The sequence below is a fragment of the Pleurotus ostreatus genome, assembly GCF_014466165.1.
Source record: "Pleurotus ostreatus strain PC9 chromosome Unknown scaffold_3, whole genome shotgun sequence".
NCBI classification, from domain to species: Eukaryota; Fungi; Basidiomycota; class Agaricomycetes; order Agaricales; family Pleurotaceae; genus Pleurotus; species Pleurotus ostreatus.
In genome coordinates, this window is record NW_023503158.1 from 1,706,057 (window position 1) to 1,733,230 (window position 27,174).

Consider the following 27,174-nt stretch of genomic DNA (forward strand, 5'->3'; position numbering starts at 1 on the left):
TGGCGATTGGGATCTTCAATCTTCCTGGACGATGGAGTAGACTGGTGCGTCTAGTTTTGAGGCGCCGTTGAGGAAGGAGAGCTCGATGATGAAGAGATATTCGAGCGTCTTGCCGCCTTGTTGAGCGATCAACTCCCCCGCAGCTTTGGCAGAACCGCCTGTACAACGAGTTAGGGAGATCGTGTACGCAGCTGTAGGGACGAACCTGTGGCAATCAAGTCGTCTATCACAACTACACTCTGACCCGGTTGAATGGCATCTGCTTGCATCTCGAACGAATCCTGGTCATTACGGCTAAATTATCTTCTCGTCAAGCTAACTCAAATCATCGCCCACCGTTCCATATTCCTTCTCATAGGTTGCTGACACACATTCTCCTGGAAGTTTGCCCTGCTTCCGAACGGGTACGAAGGCTGCACCGAGCCTCAGCGCGATGATGGGCCCCAGTAAGAAACCACGAGCATCAAGGCCAACTACGACGTCGATCTTGCGGTTTGGAGTCTTGATGAGGGTTTCCGAGATCAAGTGGTGGACGAGATGTGTGATTAGAACCTCGAAGGTCAACGGATTCCGCAGAAGAGGGAAGATGTCTAGGAAAACGATGCCCTAGGGGTACTTTCAGTTCGATATCTACTTCAGTTATGAAAATTGTTGGCTCACTGACCTTCTTGGGGAAGTCGGGATGAGCTTTGAGTTGACTCCTGATGATCTCGATATCAGCCATGGTCGTAGGTTATGAAGACCGCACGCCCGCTCGGGAGCGGACATAGTGTTCAACATTTCAATCGATCGGGCTGATATATCACAATGGTGCATGGCGCAAAGTTTGATATTACCTTGCACAACTGCAAATGTCTTACGGCACATCGAAAGTACGTGAATGCAAGCGTTAATTGATGGGCATGGATGAATACATATGCTCATATTGAATCTCCCAAAAGGTACAGCGAGAGCATAAGTGACATATGAAGAGAGAGAATGCTAGATTATACGGATTCGAGAACCTCCGGCTCCTTGTAGTCCTTAACGACCCGCGTTCCCGTCTCCTACATCGTAGCGTCAGCAAAATAACTCAACACGCGCGGTCGGGTACTCACAGTTGTTGATTCGCCATGGAGCTCAAGAAGTTTTGACATGTCGAACTTGGGTGCTTTCAGGATTTTCGCCTTGCGGATGTAGACGTTTTGCAGAGGGTAGATGCTGCGCGCAGCCTTCTCGATCTCCCGTCCAATAGCCTCCGGCACGAACTTCTGCACCAGCTCCTTCAGGTCGCAGTTGGTCGACTCCCGCGTCATGATCTCGAACATCTTCTTGCGAATCTCCCGTATCTGCGCTGACTGAGCGTAGGTGGTCTTGCGCACTTGCTCTGGTCGTCGCTTCGTGAAGCCGATAGCGAAGAGGCGGAGAAGGTAGCCGTCAGTGGTCTTGACATCGACGTGGGCCTCGATGAGAGTCTGCCACTTGCGGACGAGCGAGCGGATCTTGTCGGAGGTGAAGTCCATGCCGTGGAAGTTCGTGAGGCAGTTCTTGCCCTGGACTTCATCGATGCGTAGCTTGATTTTGCGGAAAGAGAGATCCTCCTCCTTGTTGAGATCACCCAAGGAGAGTTCGATGATGCGGCCTTTCAGCGAGTCATTGGCGTTTTCTAGAGCAAGGATCAAAATTCTGCTCTCTTGGATGTATGAAAGATATGCATACTCAGGCCCTGAGATCGGTTCGTCAATGTCTTGCCAACGTTGCGCTGCTCGAAAATTGAAGGAGCCTTGATGTCGAACCAGTCTTGTTGCAATGGGTTCAGCTTCACGGTCACTCCCACTAGTAGACAGTGCACACCTTTGCGAGAGAAGGGGTCGACGACCTTCTTCTTGATACCCTTCTTGCCCTTGGAGAGCCGCTTATTCTGTCAACGATTCGCATCAGTAGCTGTAATCCAGAACGAAGAGAAGTAAAACGCACTTTTCCTACAGCCATGATTGAGGTCGAGTGATGTGCGGTGGGGGTGAGACCGCGAGATGGAGTGTGCCGGCAGTTGGTCGGGCTCGGTGTTGCGTTTGACGAGGTCTATGAATTTAGACGCTGCGTATGGGACAGTGGCTGAAAACTTTATTTTCGAGAGCTATACAGCTTACGGCAATTTCCAGGCGCCCAAGCTTTGGCGCTCTTTCGTTCAGGCAACATCTGTTCATGCCGTCCTTTCTCACTCGCTCCCAATTCAACGAAGCTTGTCAGGCATTTGTCTCCAAACATAACGATGGTGGTTCTAGCTCGCCAGGAATTGGCCTAAGTGGGTGGTGCTGGAAAGAGCATGCTGTGCGGGGCCTCATTTCTGGCTTTGACGCGTTCTCAACGGATATTCCAGTACGTTCCTAGCATGGGCTTTTTGACTCGAACGGTTATGCTGCACCGGACAATCTACGACATGGACAGCGAGGATCAAGAGGCCGATGAAGCTGCGACAAAGCCCACGGCTACCGAGAGTCTGTCGTGCCATCAGCATGTCGCTTATTCGGCCAGTTTCCAGGTGCCAGCGTTCTATTTCAACATCTTCGATTCGAGTGGGTATACAGCAGCTTGCCGGTAATATTAGCTTGCACCACAACTCATTTTGCAGATGGCAGCCCCTTGCCAATTTCTGACATTCTTGAAACGGCGTTCTTCCGTTCCTCCATCCGTGAAGACACCAAGGCTACGACATTTGCCGTTAGCGCAGGAGATGCAGCGTTTCCCCTTCTCTCACAAGGCGACCATCCCGTATTAGGATCGCCATCCTGGTATCTCCATCCCTGCGAAACGGCGAATGTGGTAGGTGAGCTCATGGATGAAATACAGCACAATCCTGATTGGAATGATGAAAGCCGCCTGGTCCGCTGGCTGGAAACGTGGTTCATGGTCGTTGGTACGGCCGTAGATCTAGAGTAGACCGCTATCACTGTTGTACTTATCTCCGTCTTGTCCCAAATGCATGTTTCTCCAATTCCACATGAAATCGCTGCGACTGCACTTGCCCGGACAGGGGAGTTCCTTGACCCGGAGCTTGGTATGTAATTGGTTTGGTGAGAGTTCTGCATTTCTTGTTCCACCTTCTTTGAAAAACGCTCACTTTTTGTCGGATCGTCTCATTCCTTGTTCGTCGTACGATCTGAGACAGACATCAGCTATCTGATTGGCCACAGATTATTATCCTTATCCCTGCATCACCAATAAAAGTCAATGTTTCCAGCGCGTCTTCTTCCTCGCTCCTCCCCTCGTTCCTTCATCTCCCTTGTTGCTCGCAAAATGGTATGTCTGCTTTGCTGCTGCTCATTTGGTTTCTCTGCTGACCAGCTGGCCAGTCCACTGAAGCTGTTATTGTTGCTGCCTCGCGTACGGCTGTCGGCTCGCTTAACGGAGCCTTGAAGTCGTTCACTGCCCCTCAGCTCGGTGCCGTAGCACTCAAGCATGCCTTCGAAACATCAGGCGTCGACCCCGCTGTTGCCGAGGAGATCTACTTTGGAAACGTTGTCCAAGCTGGTGTTGGTCAATCCCCCGCTCGCCAGGTCGCTCTCGCTTCCGGCATGAAGACAAGTTCCGATGCCACCACGATAAACAAGGTCTGCGCTAGCGGAATGAAGTCCATCATACTGGCTGCTCAGAGCATCCGTGCCGGTGACCGCAGTGTCGTTGTCGCCGGAGGAATGGAGAGTATGAGCAATGCTCCGTACGTTTAGGCCTTGTCGCGTCTATTGCCCCCGATCGCTCATTCCATCTCAATATAGCTTCCTGCTTCCCCGGCAGAACCCCCTCTTTGGCAAGTTTGAGGTTAGAGACTCGGTGGAGAACGACGGTCTCTGGGATGTCTACAACAACTTCGCCATGGGCAACTGTGGCGAGTCAGCTGGCGAGAAGTTCGGGATCACCCGTGAATCACAGGACGCGCATGCCATTGAGTCGTACAAGCGAGCGGAACGTGCATGGAAGGCAGGCGTGTTCGATGCTGAGATCGCACCGATAACGATCAAGGGCAAGAAGGGTGATACCATCTTCAAGGAGGATGAGGAATACAAGCGTGTCATCTACGAGAAGGTGCCGTCGCTCAAGTCGGCCTTCAAGCAGGGTGGATCCATCACCGCTGCCAACTCTTCCAACCTCAACGATGGTGCCTCTGCTCTCATCCTCATGTCTGCTGAAAAGGCGAAGGAACTCGGCATAAAGCCCCTCGCTAAAGTCATCTGTACGTATTTGATTGTAGATATTAAATATTCTGGCACCTGACCTAGACATATGACTATCAGCATATGCCGATGCTGGTGTCGAACCCATCGATTTCCCTGTCGCTCCCACAGTTGCCCTCCCCATCGCCCTCCAAAAAGCCAACCTCACAGTCGACGACATCTCACTATTTGAGATCAACGAGGCTTTCTCGGTAGTCGTTCGCATTGCTGAGAAGGTTCTCGGCGTTGATCCAGCGAAGGTGAACGTTAACGGGTACGTTTAGTCTCACTTGCGTTGCGCTCTGGTTCTCATCATTCTACAGTGGCGCTGTCGCTCTCGGCCATGCCATCGGCAACTCAGGATCCCGTATCATCGTCTCTCTTGTCCACGCCTTGAAGTCCGGCGAGTACGGCGCTGCAGGTATCTGCAATGGGGTAAGTCCATGGGCGCATCCACGTGCGTTATGATTTAATTGACCGTGTCCTCCTTAGGGTGGCGCTGCATCGGCGCTGGTTATTCAGAAGTTGTAATTTTAGTTTCTCTTATCATTCACCTCATTGTTATCCTTGCATCAATACAAAGATAGAGACTTCCCAAACGACACTGCCTCAGACGAGTGACTCGACCACATGGTAGGAAAACCGGGGACGTGTCTGCTAGCAACCTCTCGCTGAGGTGAAGAAGGCACGTATCAGAACCCCCTCCGCGAGTCCGCCACCTATCCCATAACGAACACCTCGCTCACTTCTATCCCCAGTATTGTACTTAAGGTAGCAGACAGTGTTCCGCTGCATCTAGTTTCGTATACTTACTGCCTGGTTGATAGGGGGTAGGGTGGCTCACCGATAACACGCAATCATGATTAGATAGGCCCTTTGCGCAATGAATGTTTGTTGCCCTTTTGCACGCAATCTATTCGACACCTCAAACAGGGGCATGAGCTCTGCGGCGGCTGACACCGCGGGTTTATTCAACAATATATATATGGACTAGGAGTTAACGATTTCGGGGTGTGCATGTGAGGCCCAACGTGAGTATTTAGGATTCTGCAGATGCCCTTGCTCATCGGAAGCATCTTCAGCTCTTGTTAGGCATGTTAATGATTCTACCTTGAAGCAAAATTGCATGGGAAATTCATTGAAGCCGCTAGTGTTTGCAATGGATGCCCTAGGCTGCGGAACAACCTCTATATCGAGAGGATGACAGTCGAGCCTCTCCGCAAGTTGTCTTGGACAGAAAGACACCAACTTGATGTTGAAATAAGCTGGTGAGGTCGCGCGAATTCCGAGTGAGCAAGCAGGTATGTATTGCGTTTGGCTGAGACTCCAGCAAACGCATGAAGAAAAAGTATACATGCACGCGCGAACTATCTACGTAGTCACGTGAACCCCTGTAACCCCTGTACTGCCTAGATTGTCAGAATCCAACACTTTATGCTACCCAGGGAATCCCAGCAATGATGCAGTAAGCTGTGATAATTGTGGCACGGTTGTTGAGAGTTTGGTGTACAGTGATCAACCATAGGTCACCATTTCGTTGATGTCTCACTTTTGTCTGTTTCAAGGCCGAAGCAGGGTGAGGTGTAAGGGCAACCTCAAGATGGCCACACAGCGCAAGCCTAGCAGAGCGCAAGCCTAGCAGAGGGAGAATCCAAAGAAATGAATAAGACTAACTACAATACATGAGAGAGCTGCTCACCTAGCAGAGGGAGAATCCAAAGAGAACAGGATGGGGATTCTCCATGCTAGGGAGCGAAGTATATACTGTAGTAGCGTGAGAGGAATGCAGGATAACTGTACAGTACACCAGCCACAGGTCTGAACGAATATCACAAGGTACAAGGAAACATGTGATAATGAAGTGGAAGGGGGATGTACAGGAGTCGTGCCAGCGACCTGGGGAAGTGGGGACAAGGAGTAATGAAGTGGGAAAGGAGGATAGAGGTAGCCCGGACGAGCCCCAAAGTGTATCTACGAGTCCGAGCAAGTCCGAAGTGTCCGAGCGAGTCCGAGGCGAGTCCGAAGTGCGGGAAGACTTCGGAGTCACCGGACGGGGCTCGGATGCGAAGGGAGTGAACGGAAGGGAAGCGGAAAGGTAAGGGGACAAAGGAAAGGAAAGGGGATGAAGGAAAGGGGAAAGGAACGAGGAGGAAGGGGGCGGGACAGGGGGAATAGGAGAAAATAGGAGTGTCCCCTTACATCACCCCCCCTTCAAGGTTGCGGCGACCCGACGCGAAGATTCCTGCCTGCCGCGCCATGAATTCACCAACCCCGAAACTCCGGACTGCTGCGAGAAGATGTTGAAGTACGACTGTGCGGAGCCCGGAGCCTTCCGACTGCGCCAACGCTCCCAGGACTGGTCCAGTGCTGCAGGAGTCATCCGGAGAGGTAGAGCAGTCGTCAGATTCATCGGACTCGTCCGGAGTACGCGTACTGCGTCCGGGTGACGATCATGGAAGTCCTTGACTGTTAGGGCGACACTAGTCAAAGACTAACGTGGCTCCCACAAGAATACTAAAACCAAAAGAATAGATGAAATAGCTTAGTTGACTTAGTTCTCACTATTACTAGTGGAAATCCCAAGAGAACGAGCTAGCGTTCTAGGGCCTGTTATTGGTACTTAAATACTAAAATACATGCGTAACCCTCATGTACTACTACATGCCTACTGCAGCCGTCTTTCCATGGAACGCGCACCGATTCCATGAGGTGCTTGGTAATGTACTGCGGACATGTGTTGTGCGTGAGGATCTTACTAAGGTACCGTAATGTGAATTAGTAATAGGCGCGTCCTGCGCGTTTAGATAAGATATCAGGAAAGATAGTATTCGGAACAGACCGGACCATAACATTGACCTTCCGGGCGGCATGCTGGAGGTTGCTCGCGGGCTCCCAGGAGTCGTGCTTGATACCATAGCCTCGCCAGCGCACCAGATACTTCAGGACCCGACCGAACTGTCTGCTATTTCGGACCTCTTCTACCTCATGCTCCTCTTCTCCGTCAACGAGCTGCGGAGGTGGCGGAGCGACAGGGCGTCTACCCGGGATGGGGTCCGGAACGAAGGGAGAGAGTTTGACCACGGGGAAGACGGGATGGAGACGGGATAAGCCCGGAGGGAGCTGGAGCCGGTACGCTGCCTTGCCAACCTTCCAGACGACCTTGTAAGGACCAAGTCGTGCGTGTCCGAGTTTCCAGGAGGGTCGGGCAAGGTTGATGTCCGACGAGTCCAGCCAAACCTTGTCACCCGGTTGGTACTCCGGAGCGGGAGTCCGACGCTGATCATAGTAGCGCTTCATGTCGTCCTGAGCCTTGACCAATGCGGACTGAGCCTCGTCGACTGCGGACTTCATCCGGTCTATGAACTCGTTTGCGGACTCCATCTGAGACGGTGGCTGATGAGGTTCGAACCCGAGACGAGGATGACGGCCAGTATCCAGGAGGAAGGGTGACTGCTGAGTGGACGCATGGACCCGGTTGTTGTACGCAAACTCCGCCATAGGTAGGAGGCGAGCCCAGTCATCCTGACGCTCTCCGACAAAGATCCGGAGATAGGACTCGAGTTCCTGGTTGGTCCGTTCCGTCTGTCCGTCGGACTGAGGGTGGTACGCAGTGGAGGCAGCCAGCTTGATTCCAAGCATCCGGTAGACTTCTCGGGTGAACTCTGCGACGAATTGCGGACCCCGGTCGGACACAACGGACCGAGGGAGTCCGTGCAGCTTCCAGACGTTCTGCAGGTACAAGTTTGCGGATCCGAGGGCAGACACTGTGGTGTGAGCTGGAATGAAGTGGGCGCGTTTGCTTACGGAGTCGACCATGTTCATGACAGCATCAAACCCATCAGACTCCGGAAGCTCGACGATGAAGTCAACACTCAGGCGATCCCAGCGTTCATCCGGAATGGGAAGCGGATGGAGTTCACCCATGGGCGGATGCCTTTGGGCCTTCGTCCGGAGACAGAGGTCGCAATGGCGGGTGTAGGATCCGACGTACCGGGACATGTTGGGCCACCAGTAGCTGCGCGAAATGAGCTCTAGGGTCTTCCATCTGCCAGCGTGTCCTGCGACCTTAGTGTCATGGTGCTGGGCTACAATGGTCCGACGCAAGTCCGGTGAGTCCGGAACGTAGATCTTACCCCGGAACATGAGGAGTCCGTCCGATTGGGACCATTCCGCACTTCGGACTGTCTTGCGACTGCCCTGGGTCTTCTTCAGCTCCTCTGCCGCCTTTGCCACTGCGTCTTCGAACTTCGCATCTCGCACTCCAGTCCGGATAGCCGTGAGGATATCCTTCTCCTCCCCTTCAAGAGTGACACCCGTGGCACGGACGGCAAAGTAGGACGGCTTAAGTAAAACCACATCCTTGTTGTCATCCTTACCATCCGAGTGATCCGAGCAGCGCGAGAGAGCATCCGGCTTACCCATTGTCCGACCCGGACGGTGCTGGAGAGTGAAGTCGAAGCGGGAGAGGTATAGCGACCAGCGGGCTTGACGACGATTGAGTTTCTGGGCCTTGATGAAGTACTCCAGGTTCTTGTGGTCCGTCCAGATCTCGAACGGAGTCTCCGCGCCTTCAAGGTAGTGTCGCCATTCTTCGAGTGCCCGGATGATTGAAAGCATCTCCTTGTCGTGTATTTCGTAGTTCCGCTCCGCAGCCTGTAGACTTTTAGAGTAGAATGCGACAGGATGCCATTTACCATCATCCGGATCCAGTTGCGACAAGACTGCACCCGTAGCGTAATCCGACAAGTCCGCTTCAACCCGGTAAGGCCGATCCTCCTTCGGAAAGACCAGAACGGGCTCCGAAGTGATCAGCTCCTTGATCCGAAGAAATGCGGATTGAGCGGAGTCGTTCCACTGCCATTCCTTTGCGCAAGTGAGGTCGAAGAGAGGCCGGGCAATATGCGAGTAGTCCTTGATGAACCAGCGGTAGAAGTTGACGAACCCAAGGAAGGATTGGAGTTCAGTCCGAGTCCGAGGGGTCGGCCAGTCCGCAACTCTGGAGACCTTCACGGGGTCCATCTCGATCTTACCCTCAGAGATGACGACTCCGAGATACTCCACCTTGGTCTGCTCGAAATCGCACTTGTCCGCTCGGAGGAAGAGCTTGTTCCGCTGGAGGATCTCTAGGACACGCCTGAGGACCCGGCGATGCTCTTCGCGCGTCTTGGTGTAGATCAGAATGTCATCCAGATAGATAATGACCACACCTTCCGTAATGAGCTCCCGGAAGAGGTCGTTCATCATGGTCTGGAAGGTGGATGGGCTATTTGTTAGTCCGAAGAACATTACCAACGGTTCGAAGAGTCCGCACGTAGTCCGGAACGCGGCCTTCCACTCGTCGCCCTCCTTGATCCGGACGTTGTTGAAGCCCCACCGGACGTCGAGCTTGGAGAAGTAGCGAGCGTTCCGGAGTTTATCCACCAAGTCCGAGATGAGCGGAAGTGGGTACCGATTCTTGACCGTCATGCTGTTGAGCTTCCGGTAGTCCTGGACCAAGCGGAGCGATCCATCCTTCTTCTTAACAAAGAACACCGGGGCAGCCATGGGCGACTTGCTGGGGCGGATCCGACCAGTCCGGAGATTTTCTTCCAGGAATTCGTCCAGCTGTTTCTGCTCCGCGGGGGACAGCGGGTAGCATTTGGTAGAGGTCGGTTCCGCTCCGTCCAGTAGCTCAATGGCATGGTCCCACGGACGCGGCATGGGCAGTTCATCAAAGGACTCCTTTGCGAAGACGTCCTTGAATTCCTGGAGGAAGTCCAGGACTGCGCTGTTCCGAGGATCGTGGGGTTTGTTGCGCTGGAAAGCCAATGCAAGGCGCTGCGAGACTGTCTCCGAAGCCCGGATATGTTCTTCCTGAAGACTCCGAAGGTACTCCGGAGTCGGAGGAGGAATAGCCACGAAGATACGGTCACCCCTCTCAAGTCCGGAGTCGTCCGGAGTTGTAGCATTGTCATCCTCATCATCTTCCTCGCAGTCGTGAAGCTCTGGGAGATCATCCGAGTGCAGTTCCTTGACCATTGGCATCGGACCCGTACGACACTCCCGGAGTCGTACGGACTCCTTGCGTCGGGTCAGCTTGTCATGGCGGAACTCCTTCCGACAGGTGTCGCATCCGGACGGACAGCGGCTCATGGTCACCTCCTTTGTCTGCCAGTCAATCTCGGGGTTGTGCTTCCGAAGCCAGGTGTATCCAAGGATGATGTCCTGGCGTCCGATGTTAGTGACTGCGAAAAGCATCCGTTCTGTGTGATCCTTGAACCGGAGTACAAGGTCCACGACTTCGGAGATAGATCCGTTCTCATTTGGTGATCCGTCAACGTTGAAGACCGGAATCGGAGCGGACAGCTTGCGTCGGGTGAAACCATGGGCATCAGCAAAGCGCGGATGCATGAAGACTCCGGTGGCTCCGCAGTCCACCAGGGCCTGCAGGGTGCATCTGTGTTGTGTATCCGTGCTCTGCACTTCAACGGGTATATCTAGCGAAAGCTTGCCGGGCAGCGCGGAGATCTTATAGCTACTGGGTAGCCGCCGTTCCCACTGCGGGCGAAACCTCCGGAGTGTGCGGATTGTAACCGGAGTCGTTTGCTTAGCGTCAGACGAATCATCGGAGTGATTGGAATCGTCTATTTCGTCTACGCTAAGACAAGCAAATTGGTTATTTACCAACGAGGTCGCACTGATCACTTGTTGGTCCGGACAAAATCCGCTGTGTCCGATTCCTCAACCGGGGCCGTTCCCTCATCGTCTATTCCTTCTGAGGTCCCCGCACTTTCTACAACATCGGCCGCGGTCAGGAGATCTTCGATGGCGGACATCCGCTCCTCGGTGGTCATGAACCGGACGTCGTACCGAAGTGGGCACTCGCGGGACATGTGGCCGGGCTTGCCGCACCGGTAGCAGAGCTGTGAAGCGGCGGGCCGGGAGCGGGTGTGGTCGACGTCCATGGGGACGCCGGGTGAGAGAGCCTTCGGAGGAGGCAGAAGTTGGAAGCGGGGTTGCAGAGGCGGGAGCTGAGTCCGAGGCGCGGGGAGTACACCCGCAGGAGTCCGAGCGACTCCGGAGCTGGCTGCTGGTCGGACGAGGGATCCGGAGTGTCCGGAGTTTCCGGAGTGCACGCCAAAGTGGAAGGATTGGTTAGCAGCACGGTTGTCAGCAACCCGCTGCGCTGCCTTGTACCATCCTTCGAAGTCATCCTCGTCCGGACAGTCTGCGGACTCGGCAACGCGGCTCTGGATGATGGAGTCCAGTCTGCGACGGAACTTCATCGTGATGTTGGAGCCCTCGGAGTATCCGGACTGGTCTACAAGGTCTCGGAACTCGTCGAGGTACTCCTGGAAAGTCCGACGCCCTTGGTGGTACCGGGTGGACTCCAGCTTGAGCATGGCGGCTTCGCGTTCCCGATCCGGAAGGAAGCGAGTCCGGAATTCAGTCGCGAAGGCGGCCCAGGATTCGAAGTACGGATCCTTCGGACTCCGGAGCACCATGTCTGCATACTCCTTGGCGCAATCCTTCTGGAAGAAGGAGAGACACCAGAGGATTTTGGCGTGCTCGGTCGGGAAGTGGTCCGGACAGAGCTGGAAGTAGATGGAGCACGTGTTGTAGAACGCGCGACCATCCTTGCGGTTTCCGTCAAAGATCGGGGGAGAGGCGGGCTTCAAACGGGAACGCGGGGTGATTTCGGAACGACTCGGGGCATGCTGGGAGGCTTCAGTGCCCCTCAGCTCGGAGTCCGGAGTCGTTTTCGGAGTAGTCGGACGGGGTGTTAGGAGGAGTCCTTCAATTCGGGCGAGTGTATCCTGGATGGAACTGATTCGGGTTTGGTGTTCGTACGTCTGAGCCCACAAGGTCTGCAAAGTCTCGGAGTCCGGTCCTGAAGCGACTGGCTCGGATGGCGGGATCTGGCTGGAAGCGCCCGGCATTTCGGAGTCGTCAGGGGAGCGAGGGATGGAGTTCCTTGGGTCCTCAGAGGTGGGTGGGAGTAGCAGGAGAGCGTCCGGAATGTCCGCAAAACCGGAGAGACGTCGGGAACGAGTCCGGAGTGGCGCAGGACGTTTTCCGTAGGGCTCTGGTGCCAGGATGGGAGATCCTGTTCTGCTGTAAGGGCAACCTCAAGATGGCCGCACAGTGCAAGCCTAGCAGAGGGAGAATCCAAAGAAATGAATAAGACTAACTACAATACATGAGAGAGCTGCTCACCTAGCAGAGGGAGAATCCAAAGAGAACAGGATGGGGATTCTCCATGCTAGGAAGCGAAGTATATACTGTAGTAGCGTGGGAGGAATGAAGGGTAACTGTACAGTACACCAGCCACAGGTCTGAACGAATATCACAAGGTACGAGGGGGCATGTGATAATGAAGTGGAAGGGGAATGTACAGGAGTCGTGCCAGCGATCTGGGGAAGTGGGGACAAGGAGTAATGAAGTGGGAAAGGAGGATAGAGGTAGCCCGGACGAGCCCCGAAGTGTATCTACGAGTCCGAGCGAGTCCGAAGTGCGGGAAGACTTTGGAGTCACCGGACGGGGCTCGGATGCGAAGGGAGTGAACAAAAGGGAAGCGGAAAGGTAAGGGGACAAAGGAAAGGAAAGGGGATGAAGGAAAGGGGAAAGGAACGAGGAGGAAGGGGGCGGGACAGGGGGAATAGGAGAAAATAGGAGTGTCCCCTTACAATTACTCGGAGTGCTTCATATTTGGATATTCCCCTTTCCACCACTACTTCCTACTCTACCTTTACATCCTGATTTATCCATAGCGACGCCGACGCTCCGCCCGCCTCATCTGATGATCCGACTCCAGCCCTGCCCGCAGAAGTCTTTGCAGCAACTGCCCGGATGCCAACATACGGAAAGAAGCCCTACCGGAAGGTCGCCAATCGCACAGTACCTGTCTCCACTACCCTCCCCGAACAGTATTGGATTGTTCGACGCGAACCTCCCGACATCTTAGCCGACCTTCTCCCGCTTCCTACTCAACCACCCGACTTCACTCCGGGACTCCGGTACACTCAGGAACGCGCTGACAAACAAGCCGTCGACCCAGACAACTGGCTTTCTCCCAAGGAAATCAAACTCGCGCACTGGTTCATCCGAACGGACGAGGATGCTTTCGCATGGTCTGAGGATGAACGAGGCAAGTTCTCTGACGAATGGTTTGACCCTGTAGTGATGCCGACCATCGAGCACGTTCCCTGGGCACTCCGAAACATTCCGATTCCTCCGGGCATCTACGATGAGGTCGTCCGTGTCATCTGAGACAAGATCAAGTCCGGAGTCTACGAGGAATCCAGTTCTTCTTACCGGTCCCGCTGGTTCTGTGTTCTCAAGAAGGATGGAAAGTCTCTCCGTCTGGTCCACGATCTTCAGCCTCTCAACGCTGCCACTATCAAGGATGCCTCTATTCCGCCTCGGGTCGAAACTTACGCGGAAACCTTTGGAGGCCGGTCTTGCTACAGTATTTACGACTTGTTTGTCGGATTCAACCAACGGAAGCTCGCGGGATCTCACAACATTCCAAACGCCTCTCAGAGCTAAGTGTCTCACCGTCATTCCTATGGGCTTCACCAACTCCGTCCAGATTCAGCACAGCGACCTCACCTTCATTATGCCAGACGAAATTCCCCACGTCACCGATCCATACATTGACGATTGCCCTGTCAAGGGTCCGCTTACCCGATACGAGCAACCCGACGGCTCCTACGAAACCCTACCCAATAATCCGAACATCCGGCGCTTCGTTTATGAACATATCGCAAACATGCATCAGATCGCTCACCGGATGAAGAAGTTCGGCGGAACATTCTCCGGAGTCAAGCTACGTGTTTGTGTTCAGCGCGCTTCTATTGTCGGACACATGTGCACTTACGAGGGTAGAGAACCCGACGATGACAGGGTCCAAAAGATTCACGATTGGCCCGTGCCCGAGAACGTCACTGACGTCCGGGGTTTCCTGGGTACCACCGGAGTCATGCGTATCTTCATCCGAGACTTTGCGAAACATGCTAAACCACTTGTGCAGTTGATCAAGAAGGACATTGACTTTGTCATGGGTCCGGACGAACTGGCAGCCATGGAGACCTTGAAGAATCTTGCCATCACCTCCCCCGCTCTCCGAGCTATCGACCACTCATCCGATCGCGAAGTCATACTCGCCGTCAACTCCTCCACCGTAGCCGTCAGATTCATCCTCTCCCAGGTAGGCGCGGACAACAAACGCTATCCGTCCCGTTTCAGATCCATCACTTGGAACGACCGCGAATCCCGCTACTCCCAATCCAAAATCGAGCTCTACGGACTCTTCCGGGCGCTTCAGGCCACGAAGCTTTGGCTCATCAGAGCTCGCAATCTCACGGTTGAAGTCGACGCGAAATATATCAAGGGTATGATCAACAATCCGGACATCGTTCCGAACGCTGCGATGAACCGCTGGATCGCCGCCATTCTTACCTTTTCCTTCAAACTCAAGCACGTTCCCGCCCGGGATCACACACCGGCCGATGGCCTCTCACGACGAAGAAGAGTCGAAGAAGACCCGGTCCATGTAGAAGATGTTGAGGGTTGGATAGACGAAGCATGTGGTTTTACCTTACAGGTTCACTCGGACGGCGACGCCTCTGTCTCTCGGGTTGCGCAGAACCGTTTCCGGGGTCATCTCGGGTCCCTCGTCCGTACCTTCATTTATGACGAAGATTCTGCCGGATTCAACGACTCCGACAAATCCGAGGACATTCCCCGGACTCCGAAGGCCGCGGGTAAGGACACCCAGATCCTAGAAATAGAGACCTTCCTCTGGACCAGCAAGGCCCCCGTCAGACTCACTGAACCCGCCATGCGCAACTTCGTCCAACAAGCGCTCAACTTCTTCTACCGCGACGGCAAGCTCTGGCGCAAAGATAGCCAAGGGAAGCATAAGGTCTACATCCATCCGGATCGCCGTCTCTACCTGATCCGGGCTGCTCACGACTCTCTCGGCCACAAGGGTATCTTCGTTATCCGCACGCGCCTCCTTGAGCGATTCTGGTGGCCCTTCCTTGACCAGGACGTCCGCTGGTTTGTCAAGACTTGTCATCAGTGCCAGATCCACTCCAACTTCAAACTACACATTCCGCCGTCTCCGACAATCCCCCTTTCCCTTTTCCGCCGCGTCCACATTGACTGCATGGTGATGCCTTCCACCAACAAATTCAACAAGATAGTCCACACTTGGTGTGCTCTTACCTCTTATCCGGAGTGGCGCGCGCTTCGCCGGGAAACCGCGGAGACACTGGGCATATTTATTTTCCAGGAGATTCTATGCCGCTGGGGCGCCATTGAAGAACTTGTGACGGATAACGGTACCCCGTTTGTGAAGGCAGTCGAATATCTCGCAGAAAAATACGGCATCCGACACATCCGAATCTCTCCGTACAACTCCCAAGCCAACGGACTCGTCGAGCGGAGACACCGGGACGTTCGGGGCTCGCTCCTGAAGACTGCGGATGGCAACGAGAAGAAATGGGTTGAAGTAGCACCATCCGTCTTCTGGGCCAAGCGCGTCACCAACTCCAAGACCTCCGGAATGTCTCCTTACTACATGGTACATGGCATCAAGCCTCTGTTTCCGTTCAACCTCCACGAAGCTACCTATCTCGCCCCTCCTCCCAATACCACTCTCACCACTGAACAGCTCATCTTCATGCGCGCCCGACAACTCCAGAAGTGTCCGGACGATATCGAACAGATGCGCGAGAAAGTTATTCGGAGCCAGATTGCTTCCCTCGAGGAATTCGAACGACGATTCGCCCGGACCATCAAGGACTTCAACTTTCTTCCCGGCCAGCTCGTTCTCGTCCGTGATAAGAAGATAGAAGGAGATCACTCACTCAAACATCTGCCTCGCTACATGGGACCTATGGTTGTCATCCGACGGACTCATGGCGGATCCTACGTCCTGTCCGAACTCGATGGTTCCATCTCAAATCTACGTTATGCAGCATTCCGCGTCATTCCGTACTACGCCCAACACCGCCATCTCCTTCCCGTTCCCCAATCTCCCGAACACGACGAATCCGATGACTCCAAAGATCTTCCGGAACCTCAGCCCGCTGCGAACTTCGCCGGACTACAAAATACGACGAACGACCGAGTTTTGACGCCTTCGCGGCAGCCTAACCGTCTAGTACTCTAAAATTTTTTCCACCCAGACCAGGGTTCGCCCTGTGTTGTATACCGGACTTCAGTCCTGTTCCGTCTCTTGTCCCTCATCTATTCCATTCATTTCTCTTCTATCCCTTGTCTATATTCTCTTAAATCAGCTGTCGTACGCGTCATCCGACGACTCCGGTGACCCTTGCTGCTTCCGAAAACTCCGGGCTCGCTGGTTTCACGCTGCGTCTTTTTATTTCGCTTCTGCTCATTCACACCTTGCCTTGTTCATAGCCAAGAAACTGTATCAAAATTGTACATATAGGTGTCGAGAATTTGTTAACAAGGGGCCAAGTGCCCTTTTTCCGTCCTCTCAGGCCCCGTCATACTCCGCGTCCTCTTCCCTTCGCCTGTCCTCTTCGCGTTCCTCCTCGTCCGCTTCCTGTGCTCGTTGCGCCTCCTCCAACTCTCGCCGCAGGATCAAAGCCGCGAGACTTCTCATCGCCGCCGCCCGGGTGCTCTCTGCCTCCTCCGTAGCCTGCTTCAGAGTGGCGATCTGTGCGTCCATCGACGCCATTGTAAGGGCAACCTCAAGATGGCCGACAGCGCAGGCCTAGCAGAGGGAGAATCCAAAGTAATGAATAAGACTAACTACAATACATGAGAGAGCTGCTCACTGTAAGGGCAACCTCAAGATGGCCGACAGCGCAGGCCTAGCAGAGGGAGAATCCAAAGAAATGAATAAGACTAACTACAATACATGAGAGAGCTGCTCACCTAGCAGAGGGAGAATCCAAAGAGAACAGGATGGGGATTCTCCATGCTAGGAAGCGAAGTATATACTGTAGTAGCGTGGGAGGAATGAAGGGTAACTGTACAGTACACCAGCCACAGGTACGAACGAGTATCACAAGGTACAAGGGGGCATGTGATAATGAAGTGGAAGGGGAATGTACAGGAGTCGTGCCAGCGACCTGGGGAAGTGGGGACAAGGTGTAATGAAGTGGGAAAGGAGGATAGAGGTAGCCCGGACGAGCCCCGGAGTGTATCTACGAGTCCGAGCGAGTCCGAAGCGTCCGAGCGAGTCCGAGGCGAGTCCGAAGCGCGGGAAGACTTCGGAGTCACCGGACGGGGCTCGGATGCGAAGGGAGTGAACGGAAGGGAAGCGGAAAGGTAAGGGGACAAAGGAAAGGAAAGGGAATGAAGGAAAGGGGAAAGGAACGAGGAGGAAGGGGGCGGGACAGGGGGAGTAGGAGAAAATAGGAGTGTCCCCTTACACTCACCTAGCAGAGGGAGAATCCAAAGAGAACAGGATAGGGATTCTCCATGCTAGGAAGCGAAGTATATACTGTAGTAGCGTGGGAGGAATGAAGGGTAACTGTACAGTACACCAGCCACAGGTACGAACGAATATCACAAGGTACGAGGAAACATGTGATAATGAAGTGGAAGGGGAATGTACAGGAGTCGTGCCGGCGACCTGGGGAAGTGGGGACAAGGAGTAATGAAGTGGGAAAGGAGGATAGCGGTAGCCCGGACGAGCCCCGAAGTGTATCTACGAGTCCGAGCGAGTCCGAAGCGTCCGAGCGAGTCCGAAGCGTCCGAGCGAGTCCGAAGCGTCCAAGCGAGTCCGAAGCGTCCGAGCGAGTCCGAAGCGTCCAAGCGAGTCCGAAGCGTCCGAGCGAGTCCGAAGCGTCCAAGCGAGTCCGAAGGGCGGGAAGACTCCGGAGTCACCGGACGTGGCTCGGATGCGAAAGGAGTGGGCGGGAAGGAAGTGGAAAGGAAAGGAAGCGAAAAGGAACAAAGGGGAACAAAGGAAATGTAGGTAAGAGTCCATGGGATGAAGGAAAGGAGAGGAAATAGGAGTGTCCCCTTACACCCTTCCACTTCATTATCACATGTTTCCTTGTACCTTGTGATATTCGTTCAGACCTGTGGCTGGTGTACTGTACAGTTATCCTGCATTCCTCTCACGCTACTACAGTATATACTTCGCTCCCTAGCATGGAGAATCCTTATCCTGTTCTCTTTGGATTCTCCCTCTGCTAGGTGAGCAGCTCTCTCATGTATTGTAGCTAGTCCTATTCATATCTTTGGATTCTCCCTCTGCTAGGCTTGCGCTCTGCTAGGCTTGCGCTGTGTGGCCATCTTGAGGTTGCCCTTACAGTGATGGCACTTTTTAGCCACTGTATCATGGCATGTACTGAACTTGTATCTTCAGGCCACAAGAATCTCTTGGTTTTACATGATGGTGTGATGTTTCAACAGGAATCATCATGTGTCATGCTTCATCTTGACGCCCTTCGCAGAATGGATTGACCCAGATATTCGGGGGATTCGTATCCTACGTGAGACATTCATATGGTCTGACACATTGAGAGCCGTTTCTGATAGCAAATTTACAGGGCATCTCGTTCTATCCCGGCAGCATCCTCTCTCCGTATCAAATTATTTACATTGTTCTCAGTGGATTAGCTATAATGGTTGGTGTTGGATTTCAGCAATCTTGGCGGTACAGGGGTATAGGGGATGCACGTGACTACTGTAGTATCATGTCGCGCGCATGTATTATTTTCTTCATGCGTTTGCTGGAGTCCCAGCCAAACGCAATATATCTACTTGCTCACTCGGAATTCGCGCGACCTCACCAGCTTATTTCAACAGTTGGGATCTCCATCCTCATCTGGCTTCCTGACTCTCCCGTCTATGCAAGAATGTTGACGGCGGAGGAAAGGATCGCCGCGCTTGAGAGAGTTTGTGACGACCAGGGAGGGACGGAGAACAAGAAGATCAAAAGAGATCAGGTAGTAGAAACGCTCCTAGACATAAGGACGTGGCTGATCGTCCTCACCGTCATGTTAAGTGAGTAACCATGTCGTACATCATTCCTCCCATCTGATCCAGCTACTAGCAAGCGTACCGAATGGAGGTATCAGTAATTGTGAGTTGTTATGGCTGGACAGATGCTGACGTCGAGAAGGCACGAGAGCGCCATGCTTTCCTGGATTTGACAGATAAACAGTACGTTATCTACGTAAAAAAGGTGATATAACTGAGCATACCCTGCGACAGGAATCCGTTCTTCGTATACACCGCTTAGCTGCCATGGGCCAGAGTTTGAACCAGGAGGGAAATATTCAGGGGTTAGGTTTGTTAGGCAAAGTCGAGTAGGATAAACACGATTGACTGCGATTATTGGACTGCGCGCAACCTTGAATTTGTACCACAACAATCGTGAGACCCAAGAGAGACCTATCTTTCATCTGTTCCATTGATTCCATGTCCCGAGTCGGAGTGTCTGCGCATGAACTCGAAGGAATCCAACGGCTCGACAAAAACCGCCAGCTTGCGACTTATTTACGCGCTCAACGAGCCAACTCCAAACACTACGCCGCTGAAGGGAAGGCTGTCGTCTCCGCGTGGAGCCCTTTAGCGATGGAAGACACCGCGAATAAACGTAATATTCCAAGATCTCCAAGTCCCCATCCTGAGGTTTCTGCCGTTGGTTTCGACACGCCCGTACTGAAGCCACGAACCAAGCTTAGGAAGAAGGAACCCACATCACAAGGCGGGAAACGAGAGAAGCAGCAGAAACCAGAAAGACCCAACATACCTGAATCACCTTTGGAAAGAGAACGCGCCTCGAAGTCCAAGACAGATCGAAAGTCGCTTCCGAAGAACTCGACAACTACAAAACGTCCTGCCATCAGTACGTCTGACGACGAACACGAAGCTCGTAAGTCGCGAATATGCGTGAGCATTGATCTCGAAAACTCCTGCTCTATTGCCCAACAGGTCTAACCGAGCGAAGGGAGCGCAAACGTGCCAAGCGAGCAATCGTCAGATCGCCAGACCATCCACCGGACGAAGCCCACGAGGAGGAGGAGCCAAAAAACAAATCAAAAAGGCCCAAAGCGAAGTCAAAGTCGAAGAAAGAGAAGGCCATCCCTGGGTTTGCGCTCATGTATGGTCTCAACGCTACCAACGTTGGGAGCAATCGCCTGACAGTTCGTGCTTTGTCCTAACTTCGTCTCGAAAGTCTCACTAACTGAGTCTTGGTTTCATGGAGCGCAGATGAAGCCACTCATTAATATGGGAGTTTTTAGTAAAGGCAAAGCTTCAGCGAAAACTACAGCTGCGACAACTGCCAAAAAAGGTAGCACTTTTCTTTTCACACCTCAATATCATGTTCTGAAACTGATGCGAACGTTTTCTAGGGCAAAGTGCCAATCTCTTCTCAGAGATCGCCTTTTTGAACAAATCAAAGCAGATCCATCAACAGGACAATGAAAACGAGCATTCTTCTTCCGACGATGACGAGGAATCACTACCAAATGATCACTCCACCCATACCGCGAAGCAGCAGCTAGGGAAGAAAGGACTCAAGCCTGGTGTAACTAAGAAGCCTGTGAAGCTCCGCTCGCGGAGCCCATCTTCCACGTCTTCCAGCTCGGACCTTTCAGGGCAACCGCTTGCTAAAGGTAAAAAGTGTACTAAACGCGCCGAATCCATAGTTTGGGACATCGAAAGAGAAGACGCATCAACGCTGCCCACCCATTCACCTACTAGAGACAAGGCATCGATTGTCTCTGGGACAATAATCGTCAACGCTCGTCGATTGCAAAATATGAACGCCTATGAATACTGTAAATCTAAGCAAACTTCTTCCATAGATGTAGACCCCGAAGAACGGACTGCGGAACCAGATATTGATACTGCGAGCGTCTCCCTCCACCCTTCAGACTCGGCCTCTCAAGTTAAGCCCCAGGCGCCTTACCAAATCAATACTCCAGTGTCAAGATTTTTCGCCATTCAGCCTCTACCTCTTGATAATCATACCTCTCGAAATATCGCTAGGACTGGTTCTCCCCTTTCTGGGAATCCTGCGGACTCTCAAAGACTGGGAGCGGTACCGGGGCCTGCTCCCATGGAAATAACTGACGATAACGATATTTCACTCTCCAACTCCAAGGGACAGACTTCTTACGACAATCTCCCCGTCGATATAGCCTTCCCAGAGGTATACGATATTGAACCCTTCGACGTCAAAGCGGTGCACTCTGGTCTGTCTGCGACTCAAGAAAACGCCTTTGGTAACGTACACTTGCGCCCATCAGTACACCCCTCGGTCCATTTGGATTTTTACGAGCAACTTGGCGAGGAGGACTCGCTTCTCTGCGTCGACACGTTAGAATCTCCTTCGATCGAAATCGACGCGGCCGCTACATTCTACCACATGGACCCCCACCGCCCATATACGAAGGTGCCACTTTGGTGCTCCGATTTCGACGAGGAAGCTAGCCCTGTAATTTATAGTCTGCCCTTGGACTCAGACGATGAATTAACATTCTTGGACTCGGAAAGCATGTTGTTCATAGAGCAATCGTGTCAAGACTATGAAGATGCCCACTGGGAAGAAGAATCAACCACTGAATACACCGTCTATGGCCAGGAGTTGCTCGCCGACTTTGAGTTCGACGCGACTCTGGACGATGACCCAGAATACGAGCTGGACATAGCCCCAGGTGGTGGCGACTATGATTACGACGACCTTCCCTTTGGCGAGCTCTCCATCTCAAATGATAATCTGGACATGGACTGCGAGATGCTCGACGAGGACGTTTCTGATCTTTCCTTAGCTCCAACCGAATCTTCTATCGCACCACAGAGGTTCTATCAAGGTCGGGCGCTTCTGCTCGGTTTATCCGACCCCGGGGTGATATCCCCCGTTGTTCTTCGTCGTGAGGCTGGTAGTCGACCTGTATCAGTGGCTGAAAAGGACGTGGTGCGGGGGCTGAGGGGACATTGGCAGCCGCAAAGGTTTTAGCACGGACTGTAAAATAAAAGATGCGCTAAATGTGCATTGCGAGCTTCTACATGAAGAGATTTCAACCCTGGAAGTAAAGCAGATTTAAACATTCTAAAGCGCCCCAGTGGAGGAAATTGTAGAATTACGGGGCACGCGGCGGAGCTTTGCAAGCAAGCTCGCCAGTATTGCCTGTGTAATAAGAAATAACATAAACGTACAACATAGTTCGGATGATCAAGGGGATCCCTACTTGAAAATGGATATAAGCGAAATGGGGAGAATAAAGAGTAACGATAGATACGATGGCACCAAGTACTACATTCACTTGACTTCGAGATTGGCGAGTTGGTCCTCCAACGAAGATATCTCTGGCTTCTTATCTGTCTCTGGCTTCTCATCTAACGCCGATGTTTCCTTCACATCGGGAGCTGGCTTCGTCTCCTTGGTCTCTGGCACCTGGTCGTCGTCGTCCTCCCAGGAATCCTTTACAGCGGCTGCGCCGTCAGCCTTTTTGTCCTCCCTCTTCTCCTTCCTCTTTGCATTCTTCTTGGCGGACTTACTAAGGGGCTTCTCTCTATCAGCGATAGCCCCATTCACCGCCTTGCTGAGTGCAGGGAACGCGTTTGCAGAGTTGCCTCCTCCCTTCGACGATGCACCTGAATTACTGGGAGGCACCCATCCGACGATGTGCCCTTTGGGGAGAGCCCTTGCGTCCATTTCAGCCTGTCGTGTGCCACGAAAGCGGCGAACATCCTCCTGAGGCGTAAACCCTGGCCTGATTTTGAGCTGTTTGCGGACTCTGTTTGGATATCAATCGTGGATCGGTGAAGGCGTCGAGCGAGCTACCTACGTGCCGTCGGGTCGTCGGGATTCGGGGATGACACGATCAAGCGTGTATGGGTCGACAGCGATTCCAGCTACAGACTTCTCTGGGTTCACCGGTGGGCGCGCCATGTCGTGGATGCGGTAAATGTTACACGGAAAGAACGGCGGTCAAGAGGGTGATATGATTGCGGAGTTTGAAACACAACTCTACACTCGACGCTCACAATGCGATATGCAGTTTTGGTGACTGGCCCTGCCGGCGCAGGCAAATCGACGTTCTCCTCATCATTTCTCACACATCTACGACTGTCCAAGCGCTCGGCAAACCTTGTCAACTTTGACCCAGCAGCATCGCCGACGAGCTTCGAATACGAGCCGGTCATTGACATCAAGGATCTCATCAGCCTGGACGATGTCATGGGCGAGCTAGGGTATGGCCCGAACGGGGGCCTTGTCTATTGCTTTGAGTGAGTGAGTGGAACCATCTTGGCTATTGCGCGTGGCTAGGGGAGCTGATCGTCGCGTTAGATATTTGATGCAGAACATGGATTGGCTGGAGGAAGAATTAGGTGGCTTCGAAGACGACTACCTCATCATCGACTGCCCTGGTACGTATATGGTACGGACCGTGAAGAGGAGGGGCTGACCGTATTCAAGGCCAGATTGAACTATACACACACCACCCATTTCTGCCTGACCTCGTCCGCAACCTTCAACGTCTCGGCTTCCGCGTCTGCGCGACCTATTTGATAGAATCCCAATTCATGGAGGACCGCTACAAGTTCTTCAGGTGCCCATCCATCACTCCTCGTCAGTTCCGCACTTACCTGATCCCATCTTGATTCTCAGCGGCGTGCTGTCCGCCATGTCCGCGATGGTGAATCTCGAGATACCCTGGATCAACATCATGTCCAAAATGGACCTCGTGACGGCCAACACTGACGACCCGTCGTCCGGCGCCAGAAACGGCATCCGTCGTAAAAAAGACATCGCAAGGTGACCTTTGTCCGTGTTGCTTTTTGTCACCGTGCCAACCCTTTCAGGTACCTGGACCCCGATCCGCTGCTCCTCGCGACTACGCGCGGACAAGAAGCGAGTGTCCCGAACCCGCGATTCCACGCGCTCAACCAAGCTATCGTGCACCTCATCGAAGACCACCCGTTGGTGTCGTTTCTGCCTCTCGATCTCTCGTCGCCGGATTCGCTCGAGACCGTCATCAGCCATATCGACTACACGATGCAGTATGGCGAAGATGAGGAGCCGAAGGAGGTTAGTGACTCCTCCCCCCTTGTCCCTCTGTCCAAAGCTGATCCCCCGTAGCCACACGATCTTGACGAAGGTGATTTCCAGGACCTGGAGTGAACCATTACTTTATTTTACTTGCCTCATGCTTCTCGCAGCGCAAACATACTCAATGGGGTCACCCCGTGCCGTAGATAACATAGTCTTGAGCGCGTCTGGATCGGCTGCAAGTTCGGTCGGTAAGCAAACCATAGCTCTGAGTCGCAGCGGTGTTTCCGGCCACATATAAAATTACCATTCTTGGATGCCGACTTTCGGCCAGATGAGCGCTAACCTAGCAAAATTCCCATAAAAGAACACAACAAATCGCTGCAGTATATTTCTGCCGTGTTACATGCCATCGCCACTCTCTGGGGCAGGGTATTTCGTAAAAAGGCCTCCTACGACTGTCTCATATTCATACATCATTCAAGTTGATCTCAGTCTTCTCCACCAGCACATCGTGAACCATGGCGTGTCTCGGCTTTGGTGTCAATTTGTAAGGGAGCGGTGTGCGCCCCGAAAACCCTTCGTATTCTTCCAGACAAATCGGCTCCCCCGGCACTTCGGTAAAGCTGAAGGCCCACAGGAGACGCGAGATTGCTAGAAAGAGTTCACGCTCAGCCATTTCCATCCCGGGGCAGATACGTCGACTAGAAGTTAACACGGGTCAACCAAGCACTTCAGGCGCGCTATGCATGCGTGCTCACCCAGCTCCGAAGGCCCAGTGGTCCCTTATAAGAGCATCCGGCTGTTTAGCCGAATCCATAGCGCCTAGCTCGTCGCCGAGATAGCGTTCAGGATTGAACGAGAATCTGAATATATCCTGAGATGGGCGGGGATTTGGGAGGAAAGGGAGGCACGTACGAATCGGGGTAACGTGATTCGTTGTGGTGCAGAGCGTATACATTTAGGACCATGACCGAGTTCGCGGGGATGAAAAGGCCTCTGTACACAAAATCTTCATCGGAGCAGTGGGGTGTCCCCATCCAGAAGGAGGCATGAATGCGTAAAACCTGTAATCGTCGAATGAAGGGATACGACGTCAGGCAACGGGGATAGCCACCTCTTTGATAATCGCTCTGCAATAGGGCAACTTCATTTCATCTTCAGCCGTGGGCCAGGTATCTCTGCCCACGACGCGATCCAGTTCCTCGGCGGCTTTCGCTTGAACATGAAGGTTCGAGGGCATGAGAGCGAGGAACCACTCGATGATGCCCGACGTCTACACGCGCTGCATGTCAGAAATTAAGCCGAGACGGCTGAAGTGGGCAAATGCTCGCCGAATGAACGCCTCCAGTCGTGAAGGCGCTGACAATGAAACACATATCCTCCCATGTGAGCTGCTCCTCCTCTTGACACTGGATGAGTGTCTTAACAAGGCAATCAGGCACCTCTTCTCCCGCGTCCATTCGGGCCTTCGTGCGCAGCATCATAGCCCCATAAACGGCGATGAAGTCGTTGTGCAATTTTCGACCTTGGGCGCGCATGGTTGTAGGAATCCACTGAAGAATTTTAAAGAAGTCGATCATGTTCGACCAGGGACCTGTTGTGCGGCAATGATCAGTTGCGCGAAATTCATAGGGGCGAGACAGCGCCAGTTACCAGTCAGTCGCATAAATTCCATGCCTAAGCGAAGTGCCTCTTGGACAAGGGGGTCGGTGGCCTTCACGGTACGACTCCCAAAGGTCAGGGTAAGCATGTTACTAATAGAATAGTCAGAAAGAGCCCGGTGGACGAAAATAGAAAATAGGACTAACTTCAATGCATACCGACCAGCGTAAGTAGCCGGATCGATTGGGATCTTCCCTTGTTGGGAAAGATCATATAGCGACCGTAAGAATATGTGGGCTTCATAGTCGATCGTCTCCGCATACGTTCGTATTGCCTTAGAGTTGAGAAGCCACATGGCAATTCTTCGATGTTTCCGCCTGTCGAAGTCAAAGTGTCAGGACATAGGAATGAATTGGTTGAGACAACCCAAACCATGTATCGTTATACGAAGCCGCAGTAATCCCGCCCCCACGTAGAATGGTTTGATTCTTCATAAAGTACGGCCAACGACTCGAGAAGTTGGCGCCGTGGGTTACAAGTAAGTCACGGGCCACTTGGGGATCGTTGATGACGACGAAAAGCTGAGTCCCCATCCAAACCGAGTATATGGGGCCGTATTTCTGCGCCCACTTGTACAATGGCTTCTCGGGGTACCTCCGAAGAAACGCGTAGCGTACGGGGGGTCCGGGCGGGATGGGGTGCCCATCCTTGTCGGTGAGATTCGGGCGGCGTACCAAAAGCCAGAGACAGGACGCGAGAATCACAGCCCATAACATCGGGGAGGACCATGACGCGACCTGTGCTTAGTATCAGCAAGGGCATCGAAGACAAAGATAGCATCAACATTTACGCTTGGTTGATATCTGTGTAAACTCGCGATGAGGAACGTATGAGAGCCCGCCATGCTATGAGTGACTATTGCGAAAACCGAATGCCTGACCCATGCTATTCTTATAGCCTACAGGCAGACCGTTCCTGTACTCCGAATATTAGCCTCCTTGGTAGTGTGGCAGCCAGCGCCGTCTAAATCAGAAAATGCACATTCTACGGGAGTCTACTAACTGGGAATTCATTCAACCCACCCACCGCCGACCGGGCCTTAACCCGCCATGGTAGTACGCCGTCCAGAGCGCAGCGCAGCCTACATCTGAGATTGATATGATGGATGATGAATGGATCGTCCTTTCAGAGGCTCCAAGGACGTGCCGCTGCATGTCCCAAGGGATTGTGCCGCCAAATCTTCACAGCATAAAGGCCCCAAATCACGATGATTGATACTTGATAGAACATCAGAAGTTCTCCTCAAGTCGACTCTCAAGGTTTGACAATGCACAGGACGTGAAGGACCCCATTTCCCGTACCCAAGGACCACTTTCGAAGAGGCACTGGCGACACGAC

At 53.1% G+C, this 27,174-nt stretch overlaps 8 protein-coding genes across 8 annotated transcripts; 4 read left to right on the forward strand and 4 right to left on the reverse strand.

Annotated features, from left to right (window-relative positions):
* Positions 1–15: 15 nt before the first annotated feature.
* APT1 (adenine phosphoribosyltransferase) lies at positions 16–724 on the reverse strand (the record flags this gene model as incomplete). The annotated part of the gene is made up of 4 exons (XM_036774662.1): positions 16–158; positions 206–281; positions 337–606; positions 665–724. 4 exons carry the CDS (start codon positions 722–724, stop codon positions 16–18), a joined length of 549 nt encoding a protein of 182 aa, XP_036633164.1.
* Positions 725–986: 262 nt separating this feature from the next.
* On the reverse strand, positions 987–1,971 carry RPS1 (ribosomal 40S subunit protein S1B; the record flags this gene model as incomplete). Its single annotated transcript, XM_036774663.1, has 5 exons — positions 987–1,046; positions 1,098–1,645; positions 1,699–1,779; positions 1,834–1,900; positions 1,957–1,971. The coding sequence occupies 5 exons, from the start codon at positions 1,969–1,971 to the stop codon at positions 987–989; spliced, it is 771 nt and encodes a 256-aa protein (XP_036633165.1).
* Positions 1,972–2,371: 400 nt separating this feature from the next.
* On the forward strand, positions 2,372–2,919 carry PC9H_005088 (uncharacterized protein; the record flags this gene model as incomplete). Its single annotated transcript, XM_036774664.1, has 2 exons — positions 2,372–2,555; positions 2,612–2,919. The coding sequence occupies 2 exons, from the start codon at positions 2,372–2,374 to the stop codon at positions 2,917–2,919; spliced, it is 492 nt and encodes a 163-aa protein (XP_036633166.1).
* A 291-nt stretch (positions 2,920–3,210) lies between these two features.
* On the forward strand, positions 3,211–4,721 carry ERG10 (erg10, acetyl-CoA C-acetyltransferase; the record flags this gene model as incomplete). The annotated part of the gene is made up of 6 exons (XM_036774665.1): positions 3,211–3,279; positions 3,333–3,697; positions 3,756–4,210; positions 4,272–4,464; positions 4,514–4,625; positions 4,683–4,721. The coding sequence occupies 6 exons, from the start codon at positions 3,211–3,213 to the stop codon at positions 4,719–4,721; spliced, it is 1,233 nt and encodes a 410-aa protein (XP_036633167.1).
* Positions 4,722–19,586: 14,865 nt separating this feature from the next.
* PC9H_005090 (uncharacterized protein) lies at positions 19,587–22,134 on the forward strand (the record flags this gene model as incomplete). Its single annotated transcript, XM_036774666.1, has 4 exons — positions 19,587–20,043; positions 20,103–20,314; positions 20,382–20,463; positions 20,525–22,134. 4 exons carry the CDS (start codon positions 19,587–19,589, stop codon positions 22,132–22,134), a joined length of 2,361 nt encoding a protein of 786 aa, XP_036633168.1.
* A 303-nt stretch (positions 22,135–22,437) lies between these two features.
* PC9H_005091 (uncharacterized protein) lies at positions 22,438–23,070 on the reverse strand (the record flags this gene model as incomplete). The annotated part of the gene is made up of 2 exons (XM_036774667.1): positions 22,438–22,915; positions 22,967–23,070. 2 exons carry the CDS (start codon positions 23,068–23,070, stop codon positions 22,438–22,440), a joined length of 582 nt encoding a protein of 193 aa, XP_036633169.1.
* Positions 23,071–23,166: 96 nt separating this feature from the next.
* On the forward strand, positions 23,167–24,303 carry FET5 (ATP binding protein; the record flags this gene model as incomplete). Its single annotated transcript, XM_036774668.1, has 6 exons — positions 23,167–23,408; positions 23,470–23,549; positions 23,599–23,731; positions 23,791–23,937; positions 23,985–24,210; positions 24,262–24,303. The coding sequence occupies 6 exons, from the start codon at positions 23,167–23,169 to the stop codon at positions 24,301–24,303; spliced, it is 870 nt and encodes a 289-aa protein (XP_036633170.1).
* Positions 24,304–24,640: 337 nt separating this feature from the next.
* Positions 24,641–26,680, reverse strand: PC9H_005093 (uncharacterized protein; the record flags this gene model as incomplete). The annotated part of the gene is made up of 9 exons (XM_036774669.1): positions 24,641–24,875; positions 24,933–25,037; positions 25,090–25,238; positions 25,289–25,447; positions 25,506–25,768; positions 25,828–25,928; positions 25,983–26,153; positions 26,209–26,573; positions 26,627–26,680. The coding sequence occupies 9 exons, from the start codon at positions 26,678–26,680 to the stop codon at positions 24,641–24,643; spliced, it is 1,602 nt and encodes a 533-aa protein (XP_036633171.1).
* Between the last annotated feature and the right edge of the window lie 494 nt (positions 26,681–27,174).